The sequence below is a fragment of the Neomonachus schauinslandi genome, chromosome 1, assembly GCF_002201575.2.
Source record: "Neomonachus schauinslandi chromosome 1, ASM220157v2, whole genome shotgun sequence".
NCBI lineage: Eukaryota > Metazoa > Chordata > Mammalia > Carnivora > Phocidae > Neomonachus > Neomonachus schauinslandi.
The window spans coordinates 126,377,613-126,397,468 of NC_058403.1; the positions used below are offsets into that span (position 1 = coordinate 126,377,613).

At 35.9% G+C, this 19,856-nt stretch overlaps 1 protein-coding gene across 1 annotated transcript in view; it reads right to left on the bottom strand.

Annotated features, from left to right (window-relative positions):
* DNAJC13 (DnaJ heat shock protein family (Hsp40) member C13) overlaps positions 1 to 19,856 on the bottom strand; it is a 122,487-nt gene that overhangs the window by 47,952 nt on the left and 54,679 nt on the right. The window contains exons 18-30 of the mRNA XM_044920445.1: positions 19,474 to 19,549; positions 19,112 to 19,207; positions 18,110 to 18,253; positions 14,826 to 14,840; positions 14,171 to 14,253; positions 12,519 to 12,672; positions 9,524 to 9,627; positions 9,277 to 9,436; positions 7,703 to 7,765; positions 5,450 to 5,551; positions 3,907 to 4,011; positions 2,892 to 3,094; positions 1,725 to 1,809 (exon numbers count right to left, since the gene is read on the bottom strand). Of these exons, the coding sequence (XP_044776380.1) occupies positions 1,725 to 1,809; positions 2,892 to 3,094; positions 3,907 to 4,011; positions 5,450 to 5,551; positions 7,703 to 7,765; positions 9,277 to 9,436; positions 9,524 to 9,627; positions 12,519 to 12,672; positions 14,171 to 14,253; positions 14,826 to 14,840; positions 18,110 to 18,253; positions 19,112 to 19,207; positions 19,474 to 19,549 (1,390 nt within the window). The remainder of the gene's footprint in view (positions 1 to 1,724; positions 1,810 to 2,891; positions 3,095 to 3,906; positions 4,012 to 5,449; positions 5,552 to 7,702; positions 7,766 to 9,276; positions 9,437 to 9,523; positions 9,628 to 12,518; positions 12,673 to 14,170; positions 14,254 to 14,825; positions 14,841 to 18,109; positions 18,254 to 19,111; positions 19,208 to 19,473; positions 19,550 to 19,856) is intronic.

Sequence of the window (19,856 nt, forward strand, 5' to 3'; positions counted from 1 at the left end):
ACACAAACAATGAATCATGGAACACTTCATCTAAAACTAATGATGTAATGTATGGGGATTAACATAAGAATAAAAAAAAAAAAAAAAAAAAAAAAAAAAAAAAAAAAAAAAAAAAAAAAGAACAGATAGGCTGGGCGCCTGGGTGGCTCAGCTGGTTAAGCGTCTGCCTTTGGCTCAGGTCATGATCCCAGGGTCCTGGGATCGTGTACCCCCTTGCTCAGTGGGAAGCCTGCTTCTCCCTCTGCCTGCAGCCCCCCCCCTTGTGCTCTCTCTCTGACAAATAAATAAGATCTTTAAAAAATAAAAAAAAACTTTTTAAAAACGGACTCTTCCCCTCCGAAGTGTTGTGTTATACCAACCACATCTCTCAAAAGTTTTTTTAGTCATGCTTTCCTGGCCTGAAATTCAACAGTGTTTGCATTTATCTCTTTCTTTCAATTCCCTAAGTCTTGGAAAAATACTTGGGAGAGGTAGATTTACAGGCCTTTACCTACATGTCCAGAATAGAAATAAATCCCTCTCCTTGTGCCACCTCACATACGCAGCCATACATAATCCTCTGGGCTGGAGTAGGTGTTAGGTTACAAGAAACAATAATTGCAGTGCTCTTTCATTTAAGTAGTGAAACAGAAAGGTCCACAACAGAAAAGCATACAAATTTTGAAATGCTGACATGCTTAAATAACAGAAGTTGGGGGCGGGGGGTGGCAGGGAGTTGATAGGGTACTGTCACTGTCGTATTTCAGAGGACTTTCTCATTATCAGTGACTTGCACACCTATGAATGTAAAAATATACAAACTAAGTAATTCTCCTCTCCCTTTTCACATCAATGTACAACTGATGTGTACAAATAGCACAGGTTACTGCCATACACTTGAAAGTCACATCATGCGTGGTTAATATAAAAAATGGGATTTAGGGGCACCTGAGTGGCTCAGTCAGTTAAGCGGCTGCCTTCGGCTCAGGTCATGATCCCAGGGTCCTGGGATCGAGCCCCGCATCGGGCTCCCTGCTCAGCGAGGAGCCTGCTTCTCCCTCTCCCACTCCCCCTGCTTGTGCTCTCTCTCTCTCTCTCAAATAAATAAAATCTTTTAAGATAAATAAATGACGAGACTTAACAACAGGATATTTAATAGACAGGAGGGAAACACTGACCTGAAATCTCTGGGACCTGACTTATTTGGATTTAATGCTAATCTGGATAGCCTAATTCCCAAAAAGTGGAATAATGAGGGGAAAAACGAAGAAAAAATACTTCAGTATAACCTACATTAATTCCAACTCAATGTGTTGGGTCAGTTGCTATCCATGAAAACATTGAACTGAAAAGAGTCAAACTCTGAGCAAGCTGGCAAGACTGCTGTGATATTTCTTGGAATATAGCTGACCACATGTCCACTTCTGTGGCCCACTGGTATGCTTCTCAGGAGTTCTAACTTCAACGGTGTGATTTGAAAAATGCATAATAAAGAAAACCTGCTGAGAGTAATTCTGGAGTCTGGAGGCTTCCTATGTTTAGGTTCTTGGATATACAATCTTCCATAGTATATTCAGAATATCAACTCAATAGGAATAAGTGAAATATATGTAAATCAGGGTTCAGGCTTTCTGGAAATGGAATACACTACAATAAAACAAAGAGTAGGGCTCATGCCAAAACTGAATAAGGGAGAATGATTCTTAAAATACTGTCCCTAATTTGGTAACATTAAGATAACTCACCTGAATAATATGGGGAAGACAAGCGCTATCTGACAGCAGTCTTTTCACTCTCGGTAAAGGCCGAATGATGGCGTTATCTTGATCCCTAGAAAGTATTTTCTAAGGTCAACATTTAATATATTTATTAAAATTTGTATGTGCAGAGGATATGACATTCTACTAGGCATGAAGCATGTTACCTTACTTTTTTGTTAATGAAGACTAAGCTCTCATACAGCTGGGAACATGATTAGGTATTTTGGTTTAAATCTATTTGGCTGCTTAATATGACTTCATTTCCTTCCATAAGATTTCCTTGAAAAACAGTACCCTAGAAGAGCCAAAGACTCTTATTTATTATTTAATTGATTAAACTTGGTGTTGTCCAACACACTGTCAGAGGATATTTCCCCCCAAAGGGCATATCTAACTTTGTCACATAATTTTAAACCTTAACTATTCGCAGTATTTTCCACGTATAGCTTTAATTTTAATGCTACATTCCTTCGAAATGCTAATTGTATGCTTTTAAGACTGATCTGAAATTTAAAGAGAATTGGAACCATGAAAGCCTCAAGTGTTATAAAACTGATAGTTTCTCAGTAACTTCCATCACAAAATGTCTCTAGTAGAGTAATAAAATGATACATAATATGCAAATATTTTATAAATATCAAAAGTTCCATGCAACAGTTACAATTATCACTCTAGAACACAGTCTCACTTTCACTTGTCAAGTGGGACAAGATGTGGGGCGAGATCCGGGCTTAGACTCAAGTTCTATACCAGGAGTGGCTAACCTGACCGATAAGGAGCCGGTGGCACTCACCACTGTCTACAGGCTGCAGTATGTTTATTTCAAATGTTCATACCTGATTCACAGCAATGTGACAATTGTTACTGTTGCTAGAGTGCAGTTAGTAAGCCTCAATTTTGTAACATTATTTGAAGTTTCCTAGAGAAAGTCACTTTTTAGCTACTTTTTCAATATATTTTGCAAATTCTTTCTTTATGTTTCAAAAGCTCCCAAACTCAAAGCAGCAGTCCCTCAAGGTCACAAATGGAATATCTTTGCTCTAAATCATCAGGGTAATCCCATTTGTTACTGAGGAAGCTCCCATGCAAATGGAGAGAACAAGATTATTTTAGAGTCCCTATTAACCATGGAAATGTTCAATTACATTTTACCTGCTTGGGAAATATCCACACATTGTGATCAACATGTTCAATATAAGGGTAGCAAGGTCAGTTTCATTTAGAACAGCCTGTCCACTGGCTAACAGACACCACTTAAGCTGAGGTATTGCCTGAAGTGGTCGCCATCCATCCATGCCTTGAGCCCAGCATCTGGTTTTTGCATTCAACATTCCTTTGGTCCACAATTCTTGCATCTAAATCAATGGAAGGCACCGTTATTACAAACACAAACAAAGCAAAATGAGGTTTGCTAAGGTTTTCTGTTTTGTGGCAAATACATGAACTATGGTAATAAACATCCAAGTTCACTATCAAAAAACAGTAACAAACTTTTGTTGACAAGTCTTCAAGAACCTGAAATAGGTTACTAATATAAGAAAACAACCATTTAGTTGGCCAACCTGCAGAGCATAAAGAACATTGGGAAGAATGAAAACAGCAGGCAGAGTGTAAAATGACCAAAATATATACAAGCAGAAGGCTTGGTCTTCAATAAAACTATCTTTGGCTAAATTTCAAAGCCTGAGAGGGCAAGATCAAGTATCAGCAGATGTTAAGATGGAAATTGCCCTTGGATTGTGCAGGCAATTTTCAAAGAATTTCAGACTGCATATTAAAAAATTTACCTATTCATTCCATATAGAAGTGTTATAGTTTGAAAAGCCTTAATATCTATAATATTATAATAGCTTACAATTAATTATTAAGGTAGCAATTGTTATTATTATTTAAAATTCATTAAAAATCTAAGTGCTACCTCTGTAACAACAGCTTATAAACAACAAGGTTTGAAGACATGACTGTGTGTCTGTTTCTGTGCGTGTGGTTCTTTATAACTGCAAGCCATCTAATCCTTCATGGGGAAGTTGATGGCTGAGCCCTTGGAGCTGATGACAGTACTTTAAATCATAGTTTGAAAATCCTCAACCTCTCTCTCTCTGTGTGCTAAGCAGGAGGGTATAAGAAGGACAAAGACCATCACAAAAAGTTTCTCTAAGACACTAACCTCATGAAATCCATATGGGCCACTCCTTTCTTTGTCTGCATTGCCAAAGTACCATTCCTTTTCACTTTCTCTTTTCATATCTGGAGAGGCTTCGATTACATTGCTCTGAGTTTTAAAAAGATGTAGTTATTTTTCAAGGCAGAAATCTAAGGGGGCAGATACCATAAATAGTAACACAGTACTAACTTTCTGGGTTTACACCCCTTTGGAAAATCACCTAAATTTCAGGTGACCTTATTTTAAGAGTAAAGGATCAGATGTCTAACTGAGTAGTCCAAAAAAGCTATTTCCTTACTAATATGCATTTGAAATAAATGGTTTCCTAAATTCACTTGGCAATCTAAGCTAAATTCAAAGACATTTACATTCCCTATGGACATTAAATAAATTCTCATGCCAGTAAAATTTTAGTAGCAAAGAATATTATAAATACCTATATAAAGAAATACAACATTAACCTTAAACCACAATGCTGAAAATACTAAAGTTCTTTTGAGGGAAAAAACTCACTCCAACTAAAAGTTCAATAAGTATCTGAGATCAAAGAGTTAAAATACTAAAAGGTTTTTAATGCATTTAAACACTTTCAATCTACTACCCTCACTACAGATAATTCTTATAATTTTATATATCAATGTTTATGAGAACCAAAGATAAAATTTTTATTTAGTTAGTATATTTTATTAAAACAAGGTTTTTAACTACCCTCCTAACTACCAGCTTATGGTTAGATTCATACAGACAGACATAGCAAAGTGGTTAAGAGCTTAGACATCTGGGTTCTAACTGGCTCTGTTCCTTAATGGGTGGCCTTGGGTAAAACACTTGGCTTCTCTGTCCCACAGTTTTTTCATCTGTAAAATGGGACAACCACTGGGGAATTTAAAGAGTGAATATATCACATATACCAGAACAGTACCTGATATACTGTCATGCTACATAAGCATTACAATTACTATTACTCATACCTGACAATAGAAAATGCCATATTCTAAATATTCAAATAGCACTTTTGTACACAATTAAGCCAGAAACTAACATGGAACATCTCCTTGAACTAGGAGATTAAACAAAAACAAAACACAACACCAAAAAAATCACCAGTGAGCTAGGTATAGATCTCTTCTACAAGTTAGGTATCAGAAGAGGCCTTTCAGTAGAGACTTGCAGTTCTATCCTCTTACTGGCTGGTTTCAATAAGGCCTCCAGATTCCTAAAGGCAAAGTATATTCTCAGTGGCTGTCAATGCCTTAAGTTCTAATTACATAACTGACAAATTCAGTTTAAATCTGAAAGGTCACATTGCCTCAAAATAAGCCACATTAGAGATACAGTTACTTTAAAAGACAAAAGAGACACTTGAAAAATAAAATTGGATCAACACTGTCCATTTGAGATTGTTCTTATGGTTATTTTAACTTTTACTGGCCATATTCAGGACCACATATACTGACAGGTTTTCATGTAAATTTTTATGATTCTTTTGATCCGAAATTGTCCTCAAAGGCGGTTAAACTTGTGAAATCTAGGTAAGCACACATACTTGTAGTGGTACTGTAGCTCGGCTCACGTGGAGATGTGCAAGGGTAAGCAAGTCCACAAGGATTCTAATTCCATTTGAATCCATGAGATCCTTAACATTTCTCTGGAAGGCAAAAACACTTTTACCTAACTGAAAATTTTTCTTTCCAATAGGTACTATTACCTAAAAGACTCAAAGAAGAAAACATTTAGAATCTCTTTGGACAAACTGACATACAACTGGTATTACTTAGTGTTTTCAGGATTTTGTGTTCAAGGAACATGATTTATATAAATGTGAAAAGGGCAAAGCAAAGAGATCACATAAAGAATTTTTACTTAAATATATTCTGAGCAAAACAAAACAAAAATAAACAAAGCCTAGCAGGAGTAACACACACGATAAATTCTCTGGTTCGCATTTTCCTAGGATTTTTGGGTTAATAACCAGATTATTCTATAAACAGAAATGAAATCTAGTATACTGAAAAATCTTGGGGTGACTGGGTGGCTCAGTTGTTAAGCATGTGCCTTCGGCTCAGGTCATGATCCCGGGGTCCTGGGATCGAGTCTCGCATCGGGCTCCCTGCTCGGCAGGAAGCCTGCTTCTCCCTCTCCCACTCCCCCTGCTGGTGTTCCCTCTCTCGCTGTCTCTCTCTCTGTCAAATAAATAAATAAAATCTTAAAAAAAAAAGAAAAATCGGGCGCCTGGGTGGCTCAGTTGGTTAAGCAACTGCCTTCGGCTCAGGTCATGATCCTGGAGTCCCTGGATCGAGTCCCGCATCGGGCTCCCTGCTCAGCAGCGAGCTTGCTTCTTCCTCTGACCCTCACCCCTCTCATGTGCTCGCTCTCTCTCTCTCTCTCATTCTGTCTCAAATAAATAAATAAAATCTTTAAAAAAAAAAAAAAAAAGAAAAATCTTTTAATGTTCCAGTTCTTGTAAACTTAAGATAAAAACTGGCAATTTCTTAGAAGTTAGGAAGAGATTGGGCGCCTGGGTGGCTCAGTCGTTAAGCGTCTGCCTTCGGCTCAGGTCATGATCCCAGGGTCCTGGGATCGAGTCCCACATCGGGCTCCCTGCTCGGCGGGAAGCCTGCTTCCCGCCGAGGGAAGCAGGGAATCTACTTGTCCCTCTCCCTTTGCCCTCCCCCCACCGCTTGAACTCTCTCTCTCAAATAAATCTTAAAAAAAAAAGAGAGAAATGAATTTTTCCTTAAAAAAAATTTTTTTTATTTGAGAGAGAGAGAGGACAAGTGAGAGGGGCGGAGGAGAGGGAGAAAGAATCCCAAGTAGACTCCATGCTGAGTGCAGAGCCCGATGCAGGGCTCATTCTCACCACCCTAAGATCAAGACTTGACCTGAAAGTAAGAGTCAGATGTTTAGGGGCACCTGGGTGGCTCAGTTGTTAAGCGTCTGCTTTCGGCTCAGGTCATGATCCCAGTGTCCTGGGATCGAGCCCTACATCGGGCTCCCTGCTCAGCGGGGAGCCTGCTTCTCCTTCTCCAGCTCCCCCATGCTGTGTTCCCTCTCTTGCTATCTCTATCAAATAAATAAATAAAATCTTTGGGAAAAAAAAAAAGTCAGACACCTAACCAATTGAGCCACCCAAGAGCCCCAATCCTATTAAAATGTCTTTTTTTTTTTTTTTTAAAGATTTTATTTATTTGACAGAGACAGAGATAGCGAGAGCAGGAACACAAGCAGGGGGAGTGGGAGAGGGAGAAGCAGGCTTCCCCTCAAGGTGGGAGCCCGATGTGGGACTCGATCCCAGGACCCCGGGATCATGACCTGAGCTGACGGCAGACGCTTAACGACTGAGCCACCCAGGAGCCCCCCTATTAAAATATCTTAAAAAAGAAAGTGTGAAGAGCTAAAGTGACTCTCCAGTTTGTCTTCAAATTACCTTATCATCAAAATGTACACTGAATAAATTACAAACCTTCCATTTTATGTCAAACATTTATTTTACTTCCAGTCCAATCCTAAAGAGTCCCTAAAGAAAAATCAGCTATTGATTTCATCCCTCATTATTCTTCATTCAGAATTTTATTATCATTAATTTATTCAGTATCTGTAACAATAGGACAGAATGTACAGAGTATGTGGCAAAAAATTTTCATTCCAGAAGTTGATAGCACACAGAGATTTCTGAACTAAAAGGAGCAGAAAAGAATCATGTCCGGATAATTAGCTCAAACTGTAATATTTTATCTTTTTGTTATATATTCATGTGATTTATCTGCAAATAACTGCATACTTAAGCAAAATACTGTACCTTATTAAGGATCAACTTGTTAAGGAAGAGGATCAACCGGTCTCGTTCAAGTTTATCTGTGCACTATTGAATAAACAAGATTTAGTCAGAAGTGAACAGAAACACAGATTAAGTTATTATCATCAATGGACAAAATCAGCAACAGCGAATAAGAAAGTCACCTTTTAAACATCAAGAACATGAGAGAAGACTATTAATTATTGTTTAATTCCTCAATGTCTTGCATTCTGTGAAATTTTATATAACTTGTCTAATTTCCCTAGAAAGGCATATATTTTAAAAGTCAAAAACAAATTACTTTAACATAATTTATATATATACACAAATATATACTTTAATATATAAATATATAAAAATTCAAACAAATGAATTATCCCAAATGACACTTCTCAAGTAAATATTCTAAAGAATGATTAATGATGCTTCATATAAATCACATCATGATAACAGAAACAAGAAGGAAAATATGTATCTGTCTAAAAAATACAAAGGCTATGCTGCAAGTACTCAGGTTTACTGGAATAACAGTGAATTAGAATAATACACTATTGTGTATCATTAATAATGTAACAGCAAACAATAAGATTTTCATCTGGTTATGTTATTTCCTAGGTATGTTTTATGACCTTATCCAGAATCAGTTTTCTAATCTACAAAGTATGGTTGACAGTAAAGGTAATTATAACAAGCATTGATGGCCATTTAAAAATTGGTGAAATGGTTCTAAGGCAGTTCACTGAAATTCAAATTGTTAAATGTAAGAGGAATATAAGCACAAAAGAACAAAGTGTATATACTGCAACAAGTAGGTTACACTCGAATTTGAGCTGCAGGATGGATGAATGGGTCACTATGTTCTTTCCCCCAGCCAAGCTCAAGTGTTAAAGGACAAACTTTCTAAAATGTGCTAACTCAAGGTTCCCTTTTTTGGCTATCATGGTAGTTCTAAAAACTTTTTAAGTGTGTAGTTCTTCACACTTTGAAATTCAGCATGCTAGCAGGCGCCTGGGTGGCTTAGTCGGTTAAGCGTCTGCCTTTGGCTCAGGTCATGAGCCCAGGGTCCTGGGATTGAGTCCCACATCAGCTCCTTGCTCAGCGGGGAGTCTGCTTCTCCCTCTCCCTCTGCCCCTCCCCCCCCAACTCATCATGCTCTTTCTCTATTTCTCTCTCTCTCAAATAAATAAAATCTTAAAAAAAAAATTTAGTATGTTAGCATAATTTAAAATTTTTTCAAAGTGGAAAACCAAATGTACACACAAATCTAATAGTCACTATTTCTTTTACACACCTGTCCAGCTCATCCATACTTAAATTAAAGACTGGCAAATAAGTCGCTAAAGTTGTTCAAAAGCAGCAACTGAAAAAAATAAACTGACATGGACAAATACTAACTCATTAGTCATTTTCCTATTCACCTAACTTATATTTAATTAAGTATAATGTAAACTACACAAAACTCATGCAGAAAGTTATGGTAACAATGTAATCAAACAGAATTTATATTCAGTTTTGAAAATTTAATAAGTACCCCAAATGCACTATCAAACAGCAGTTTCCTTAAATGATATTCTTACCCTCTCTAACATTCCAATGATATATCTTGTATCTGTAAAAGGTCCTATTTCTTCATGACATCTGCCATAAACAATAGCAAGGGCTTGTAAACATAAACACTTCATGTTTACTTTTGGGGTGAGCAGGAAACGATGATAGAGCTCGTTGAAAAATTCATACCTAGATTTTTTTAAAAAAGTTCACAATGGAATTAGCCATGAAACTAATAGTGAAAACAAATATAACAAGATATGAAGAGTAGCTTACGATCTCTTAATTGATCCACTTTCTTCATTCTCATCTTCCTCCAACAGTAATCTCAGGTAATAGTCTCCTATTTTGATTTCCTCTGCCAGGCACTCATATTTAACCTTTATTAATAAATGCACATTAGAGTTTTTTAGTTTACAATAAGGTTTTGGCAGTTTCCACATAATCACTTCTTAAATTCTGTTCAGAGCTTTTTTCTTTTCTTGTAAGACCACCTTTAGCAGAAAAAAATTCATCATTTCTTAAAATATCTGATAACTATTATTAATATAACTTACTATTTTAGTTAAATATTAAAGAGCTGGAATTATATACCAAATTTATGACTGTAAAACTTGTTGATAAAAACTTTCGCAGGACTGTATGGTACTAATGAAGTTGAAGGGAAAGAAGACTCAAAACACTGTTAAGAGATAATCTGTTTCCCTCCCTTCTCAGTTTGTCACAACCAACTACGGAGTAAATGATCCTGCACCATACACGGTTTGTGCAATTCACACAAGTTACCTCAGGTTTTTCTTCATCTCCCAACACATCAACTACACTTTATGGTGTATCTTTATTTATTCATTCTCTGCATGTCAAATTACCCCAGATTACAAAGGAGGCGATACATGAAGGAGCAGCCCATGATGATCAGGAGCTATGGCAGCAGCATGACCTTTGTACTCAGGCTGCTTGTCTAAAGTAAAGATTGGCAAGCAATTGTAAAAAGGAATTCTACTGACCAGATTATTAAAATTCTTTTTCCAAAGCCTAAAATAATTTCTAAAAATATAAACTATATAAAATCAAATATATATGTATATCCATTTCACTTTCTTTCTATAAATTCTGAGCATTCAATTCAACTTCTATTTACTAAGCATATACTGTGTGTGCCATGCACTATTCTAGCCGTCAAGGATATAGCAATAAACAAACATAAAAATTACTGTCCTTACAGGAGTAGTAGATAAAAAAGTAAAATATACATGATAATTGGGTGACAGTAAGTGCTATGGAGTGAAATAAAGCAGGGAAGAGGGGGGGGGGGGGGAGGGAGAGAGTAGGGGGTTGTATGTATATACAAAGAGGGCTGCATTTTTAAAGATTTATTCATTTTTAGAGAGAGAGTGAGTAAAGGGGTGGGAGGAGGAGCAGAGGGAGAGGGAGAGAGAGAATCTCAAGCAGGCTCCCTGCTGAGCATGGAGCCTGACACAGGACTCGATCTCACAACCCTGAGATCATGACCTGAGCTGAAACCAGGAGTTGGACACTTAACCAACTGAGCACCCAGGCACCCCTGAGGGCTGCATTTTTAAAGAGTGGCCAGGAAAGGCCTATTCAGATAATGACAGTCAGTTAAAGACCTGAAGGAAAAACAAGTTATGAGGCTATCCAGGGAAAAAGAATATTCTAGTAAGAAGGAATAGCAAGTAGAGAAAGATCTTGAGTCAAGAACATGAATTTGGTGTTTCCAGGGAACTCAAGAGTTGCTGGAGCAAGGTGAAAGGGTGAGTAGTAAAACATGAGATCAAAGAAAGAATGCCTGGGATTAGGGGGTACACAAATCTTGTCTAGTAAGTCATTTGAAGGACCCAGGCTTTTTCAAAGTGAGATCAGAAGTGACAGAAGTACCAGAGGGCTCTGAGCAGACAAGTGACATGATCTACTTTATTTTAGTAAGATCATAATGCTGCTATGTTAACAGATTACAGGGAGGCAAGGGTGGAAGCAGAGATACTGCTACAATCCCACAAAGAGAGGAGGGTTGGGTTATGGAATAATTTTGAAAGTGTACTGAATCGGATTTGCTGACAAATTGGATCCGGGGTATAAGACAAAAGATATCTTCAAGGGCTTTGACTAGAAAATAAGAAGGAGCCATTATCTAAAATCAGAAAGACTACAAGAGAAGTAGGTTTGGAGGAAGAGCAAGAGCACAGTTTTAGAGCTACATTCTAGTTGCTTATTGGATATCCAATTATAAGATAACAATATGAGGTCTCGGAAAGAAAATCTGAGATAAAAATCTGGAAGCCACCAGCAAATAAAAAACAGTTAAAGCCATAAGACAATGGATATAAATATGAGGTCCAAGAAGTGGTCCTTTGTGCCAGTTTAGCAGTTGGGAAAATAAGAAAAGTGAACAAAGGAGGAGTGCACAATGAAGGAGGAGAAAATCCAGGAGAATACAGACTCCTAAAACCAAAGTAAAGGAAGTTTTTTGAGGAGGAGGGAATGAGAACAATCAAATCATTGTATTTTGCAAATGCAGTTGGATTAAAGATCAAAGCCTACAGGATCATGAGTATGTTCAAACTCACAACTGCTATGAGAGCTTACATTATACACACACACAAACACACACGATTATCTACCACCACGTTTCTTTTTTTTTTTTTTTTTAAGATTTTATTTATTTGACAGAGAGAGAGAGACAGCGAGAGAGAGAACACAAGCAGGGGGGAGTGGGAGAGGGAGAAGCAGGCTTCCCATGGAGCAGGGAGCCCGATGTGGGGCTCGATCCCAGGACCCTGGGATCATGACCTGAGCCGAAGGCAGACGCTTAACGACTGAGCCACCCAGGCGCTCCCGTTTTTTTTTTTTTTAACCAACATGTTTCTTTGGCCACATTCAGAATCAAACTACCACAAAAAAGTCAATTAAACAAGGTACAAGTACAAGGAAAAAAGGCTATATTTCAATTGAGGAAAAAAAGCTAAGGAGGAAAAAAATAAGCAAAGAACAGATCTAGAAAGCAGAAGATCAAATTCATTAAAACTCCTACATTTTCAGGTACAAAAGTTCTCAGGTACAAGCTGAGCTACTTAATGTAATGAATTATTTTTTGTCTCAGACTAATATAAAACTTTTCTAATATTTCCTCCACAAAATTAAGAGGGAAAGGTAAAAATATGTTATATAACCATAAATCTTTGAAAAACACTCCAAAAATAATATATACTTCCAAAAAGAAAAAATTAGTATTACAAAAATTAAACTTTACCTCAAATTCATGGTGGTTCCAGGAGATCACATTAGCACTACCAAGCTCTCTATCAATATTAAATGCTCTCATTTCAGATTCAAGACTATCTCTCAGTTCTTCACGCGTTTTGAAATTCCAAATTAGGTTTGACTTGGCATGATCCTGACCAAACCTATACATATGATCAGAAAATAGTAGGAAGCAATAAACATTAAAAAAAAAAAATCTATAAATACGCCTTATTACATTTTATAGAGTAAGAAAACAGTGGAATTAACAAACTTCAGCAAGTGTAAATGAAGAAAATAAAATCTCTGTAAAATATAGTACAATGTAAATGGTAGAATCTTGGTGATAGGTAATAGGTGTACACTGTAAAATTCTTTGACCTTTTCTGTATGTTTGAAAGTTTCCATAATAAAATGCTAAGGGAAAAAAAATTACCCAAACCACAAAAACAAATCTGTGTGGATTTTAAAACAAGGAACTGATATTCAATTTCAATATTTATTGCTAGTATAAATTTCAGTCAGAAAATAATTACAATCAGGTATCAAATTTCAGGTTGGGGATAAGAATTTCTGAACTTTGCACCCAGGTAGGATGAGCAACATTCTAGATTAGAATGTTACAAAGTACCTAAGAAAGAATACAGCTAAACTGCCAAGTTCTGATTGATATTTGTAAAACATCTTCTTTTTATGCCTAGAATAATTTAACTACTGTAATAAATTTGGACACAGGTCTGAACTGGAGGTGGATGGGCATCATATCCTTTCATTTTCATTCTGTAACACTCCTAAAAAGTCTGATGTCAGAGCTCCAACACAGTTCTATGGGAGACAACATAATCGAAGAATTCCTAAGAAAGAAAACCAATATTCTTTTTTTTTTTTTAAAAGATTTTATTTATTTATCTGAGAGAGAGAATGAGAGACAGAGAGAGAGAAAGCACATGAGAGGGGGGAGGGTCAGAGGGAGAAGCAGACTCCCCGCCGAGCAGGGAGCCCGATGCGGGACTCGATCCCGGGACTCCAGGATCATGACCTGAGCCGAAGGCAGTCGCTTAACCAACTGAGCCACCCAGGCGCCCCGAAAACCAATATTCTTAAGGCCATTCTAGATACTATATACTTTAAAAGTACTGTGAGAAGATTCCAAAGCACATATTTTCCTTTATTAGCCAAGGTATAATCAATATGTCAGCTTCCAGAGTAAGTACTGTAAGTTATCCCAAAAAATTTAGAAAATCCCCAAAATGTTTCAAAGTCTTTCTGTACGTATATGTCTGTGTGTGTGTTTGGGGTGGAGGAACAGTGGGCAGGGCCAGTAGGTGGAGAAGGGGTAAACAGATCAGAAAGGCTGGAAAAGTGTAATAGGCCAGCTAAGCTAGATACCCATTTCCCACAAGTCTCTTTATGTTTTCATCATCTACCTCTTTTAAGTAATCATCTCAAAGCCTTAGCTCCTCAGACTACCAACACTATAAAAGACATTAATATTACGGAAGCATCATTAATCATACCAATCTTAACAGTTACAATTCTTGACCTTGAGAGCATAAAAATACCCGCAGCATAAAGCACTAGTTTCAGGCAAGAAAAACCTATCATGATTCTTCCAACGGCAATTCCAAATTTAATCTGTTGGAAAAGAGGCTTTAAGTTTACCTATAATAGAAGAGATCCCAATTTGCTTCTATTTTTATTCTTTGTCTTCTCTTTCGAAGAACTACTGGCTTTTGATTTATATTCTGGAAAAAACAAAAACAAAACTTCATAGTGCTCAATCTGGGGCTACCAAATAGGTTCAGTGAGAAAAATCAACACTTTGTAAGTGATGAGAAACATTTTCTACATCAAATTTTGGCAGAAACAAATTAATGAAGCAAAATCTATAAAATATGAATATAAAATATTATATCACAATGTGATATAGTGCTAGCAGATATTTCTACAGTGTTGTTGAAATATTTTCCATGTAGCCTAAAGTTATTGTTTCAACACCAAATTTTGTTACAGTTTACAGTGATGACTGATAAAATTTATAACAATCAAAAACAGTGACTTGTTTTAAACACTTACATGCAGTTAATACACAAGTCATGGGAAAACAATAAATGCAAAAGATTACAGGTTATTAAACTGCTATCAAAGCTATAAGGAGCAAGTATAAATTGAAATAGCTAAAGGACAAGAAATAAGAATCTACATTCAGACACATGTGAGGTGAGACTTGAATTTATGAGACAAAGAATCTCAAAGACAACTCCACATGCCAGGCAGTTGAATGCATTTCACACATGTAGCAGGGACTTAAACTCACCATATTGTTTCTGTCCTGAATTTAAGTTTAAAAAGGAAAAAATGAAAAAGTTTTAAATAAAAATGAGAGTGAGCCTGTATGTGTTAAGCTGTATCTATTATACAAATTCCACGAGGAGGATGTCAGCAATATAAATCATCTTCATTTTAAGACAGAAGAAGGTCCTCCTGCTTCTCTAAGTCTATGACTCAAATTTTAGGCAGTCATAAACCCATTTGAGAATTCAAAGAAAGCTATGGCCCCTATTCCAGAGAAAGACATATACGTAAGGCTTGTAACTAACTGGAGGGGAAGATTTCAAAGATTTCTTGAAGTCCTATACATGGGCTGGCAGTTAGGAATCTCTGCTCCAAGTAAAGCCTGTAGATATGGCAGACATTAAAATTCTTACCCTCAATGTGACAGAACCAAGAAGTAGAAAGTAGTAAAGATAAAAACACAAAAGTCTATAACTTCATTAAAGTGACAAATTATATAAAATAAAGCAGAATAAAGAATAGAAGGACTAAAGGCTAAGTGAGTAATAAATTTTAAAAAGTAAAACTGTTTTAATATGAAACCTATTGGTTATATAAGGAAATGTCTCCTACAAATTTTAATTCTGTGCACTCTCATGGAAACTAATGTAAGGTGACTTGAATAAAGCACATAAACAATTCGAAGATTTAGTTTTAATGTAAAGCACTTTCTTCAGTTTTCCCAGCCCTCAGGACAAAAAGCTGGGAGTCTAGAGTAGTGAAAATATAAATGTTATACACAAAAAGCACAATCAGTTCTCTATAAATAGAGTTCAGGGACTCAGAGATTTAGGCTAAAACCCCTGATTAGCTAAACAAATTCCTCAACTAAAATAACAAAAATAAGAAAAATGCAATTTTATACATTAGCCAATGGTTATTATTAATCGAACACAGAGCATTAGCTACAAATGAAACTGACTTAAAAACATTCTGATTATATAAGAAATGTAGTTCCTTTTAAGGCTAGCCAGTTAATCTTGACAATGGTTAGTTTTCAGACTAGCTAAAGCACATGATCATTCCGTATTTGGGTGTTAATATTTCTACAAATAAAATAGTCACAAAGAGGGCGCCTGGGTGGCTCAGTTGGTTAAGCGACTGCCTTCGGCTCAGGTCATGATCCTGGAGTCCCTGGATCGAGTCCCGCATCAGGCTCCCTGCTCAGCGAGGAGCCTGCTTCTCCCTCTAACCCTCCCCCCTCTCATGTACTCTCTCTCTCTCTCATTCTCGCTCTCTCAAATAAATAAATAAATCTTTAAAAAAAAAAAAGTCACAAAGATTATTCACGTTTCCTAAAGAAATTAACATTAAAAATAGTACTATGACAAAAAATAATCTGTTTGCTACCTAAACAGTTTCTTGACCAGCATATCTATTTGGCATCATTATTTGCTCAAAGTTTTAGGTAACACCCACATAAATGAAACCAACATAATAAAACATTACTGATATTTAAAAATATATTATTTTTCCTCTGAATTGTTGTCTTTAAATAACTTATGTTATCCACAGTTACATCTAAAATAGCTGTGTGTTCAAACTTATGCTGCATAAATGTTATGTACGAAATCAGATGCCAAAAACTTATTTCAGTTAGATAATTATATCCAACAGCTTGAACAACTATTATTTTAGAAATGGGCTTAACTACCTGAAGTCAAGAGCTCATAATTTTTAATAACTGAAAATCACTCATATCTATAGATTTTCAATTACTCAAATGTTATAGGAATATTATAATGACCAGATATGTATACAGTGCTTCTATTATTACCTTGCCTTTTTTTTAAGAGAGAGAGAGAGCACGAGTTGGCAGGGGGCGGGGAGGGGGAGAGAGAATCTTAAACAGGCTCAACGCTCAGCACAGAGCCTGACGCAGGGCTCGATCTCACAACCCTGAGATCATGACCTGAGCTGAAATCAAGAGTCAGACGCTTAACTGACTACGCCACCCAGATGCCCCTATTATTACCTTGCTTTTACATCAAAGCAACCCTACAGAATAGAGAAGGGAGGTATTGTTATTCTGATTTTATGGAAGAGGAAAGTAATGCTTTGAAAACCCGTAACTTATGGGTTAATAAATGATAAACTAGGCTCAGATGTAGGTTAAATGGTTCAACATGCAATATTCTCTTCACTATCCTCATCATTTAGAAAGCACGTCTAATGATTCTTTATATTGCATATGTCATTCATACAGATTGGCATGAACTCCTTAGGTTCAAGTTCTACAGAACTGAATTGTGGTCTCAATTTCAGATAGACACACAAGACTATAATTGTTCTGTGGCAGCTGATTACTATGTTTAGATGTTCTGGAAATTCATAAGAAAACTGTTCGGTAAGATATTTATATTATTTTCGTTGTATAAAGAAATAGCTACCATAAGTAAAGAGATGGTTTAAGGGAAAGAATGTAAGTGGTCAACAAAAATGGTGAGATCAAGTCAACTTTTATAGTTGATTTAACCACTGCACATTCCATCCTAGAGAGAAGAATATGCATTACTGAATTAGGTTCTATTGATCATACGACATGTTGAAGAATGAGACTAAAAGTGTTTTTGATCTGACCTTGATTTGAGGAGCTAATATTGAAAAATTTAAGTACACAAATTTAATTTAAAAATGTGAATCTTATTACCAAAACACCTGTCTAACTTTGAATAAAAATGCTAAACAAGAAGAGCACCTTTATTTCTATAGCTATAAAATAAAATTCAGAGAAGGAAGGAAAGAAGCAGATACATATGAATAAAAAAATATGAATAAATTAGTATGGAAACTAAAAGTTATAGAAGAAAACTTGAGTGGAATTTTATATTAAATTTCATATAAAATACCTAACTAAAATCCTAATCACTGATTCATAAAACTATGAATTAAGACAAATTTATATAAAAATATGAATCAGGGGGCGCGTGGGTGGCTCAGTTGGTTAAGCGACTGCCTTCGGCTCAGGTCATGATCCTAGAGTCCCTGGATCGAGTCCCGCATCAGGCTCCCTGCTCAGCAGGGAGTCTGCTTCTCCCTCTGACCCTCCCCCCCTCTCATGTGCTCTCTCTTTCATTCTCTCTCTCTCAAATAAAATCTTAAAAAATAAAAAAAAATAAAAATATGAATCAGAATTAGGTGACATTTCTTCATATGTTCAGTCAGAAATATGTGACTACCATCTCTGTGAATAGCAACAATGAAAGCAAACCTACAAAATATAGATACAAAATACAAAATACTAGCAGTCTGGAAGCAGATTTTTACCTCTTTTTGTGCAATGCCCATTCTATCCCTCCAGTGCATCAACACAAGATCTACTTTTTCTTTGGCAAATTTTTCAACTTCCTTAGCAGCTTTTCCAGCTAGTCTTTGCCACTCTGGAACTTTATTAAATTTTCCATACTGATCCTGTAAAATAACATTAAAATCCATTATAGTCTTGTTTGCAAATTCATTTTTAAAATCTAAGTAAAGCTGAGTCACACTATTTATTTTACATAAAATACATACTGGATGTTAGGGGCTCAGTGAAGAAACAAAGTGAAAATTTCTACAATAAATTATACTTTTGTCCAAGAAATCTTAACTTTTCTGCTTAAGTTTCAAGATGATTCCTACGTGAGGGTGGCAAGATGTGAATGGGAGATGGGGTATACAAAGAAAAATAGAGTGAGGAAAGGAAAAGAACATATACAAGACATTATTATAATGGTGTATCTTGAAAGATGTTTAAGTATCAGAGATAGCCCAACCTTAATAATAAACATAGCTTTTATTTAAAAAAGAAAAAAAAAGTCCTGAGTTAATTTTTTCACTACTGGCCCCTTTCACCATTTATCAATCACACATTATACACAAAATATCACACTATACATTTGAAACTAAAAAAAAAAAAAAAAAAAATCCATTCCTGAATGTGCCAATAAGCTGAGTTAAGGGAAAAAAAATATACAAGGTTACTACTACTCATATTATTAGACTGAGGTGATGGTTTTACAACTCTATAAATATACTAAAAATTACTGACCTGTACACTTAAAACAGGTGAATTATATGGGATGTAAATTTTACCTCAATAAAGCTGTTATAATACTTTTAGTATATGTGTGTGTATACACACACACACACACACACATATAGTAGTACTATACTTTAATACTACTATTCAATACAGTGAATTCTTGGTTTATTTCTAAAATTTTTAGTGTGTTTTACAAAGAGTATTCTTTTTAACCTGAAAAGACACTTAGGACAATCATTATTTACCATTGCTATTTTCACATTATCTCTAACATGCATCCGATCAGCATCCTTCTCAGGAACTGGATCTGAACTGTCCAAGTATGCCAGCAAGCCTGGCGGCTAAAAGCAAACAAACACAAAACATAAAATCCATTTTCAAAACAACCGCTCAAAAGAAAATTTAGCTTTCAAAACCCAAATAAATTAATACTATGATTTAAGCTACTGAGGTTAGCATTTATTATGTGACAACTCCTATGATAAGCATCTTTTAAATAAAAAACAAGCAAATAAACTAAAAAAAATCCTTGAACAGTATAAACTTACTCAATGAAATTTTATTGGGCAAGAAGACATAAATCTTCCCGGTCATTCAACTGACTTACCAAAATGCGTTTCAACAAGTTTGTCGCAGTTGCATTATCAGCTGTCCAGAGTCCCACTAAATGTCTACTTAGCTGTCTGAAAAAAGCAGACGTTGAGAAAGGTTTGCTGCTTTATCTCAGCTAGAACAGAAAGGAATTTTTAAGAACAAAATATCATATAAGAAATAAGGCTACAGCAAAGAAATCATTCTGATGTTAAATATTTAAAGTTATAATGTGGAGAGGTGTATGAGATAGTAATTCAAAATATTGCTAACATTTTAGAATTTTCTCCAAATCAAAATGTTTCCTTGATAAACTCACTATTTTTCAATGGACTTGAACACGAAGAAGTAGGTTTTTACCTCATTTAAAGAGGGAAAACAAAACAATTAGACTTGATG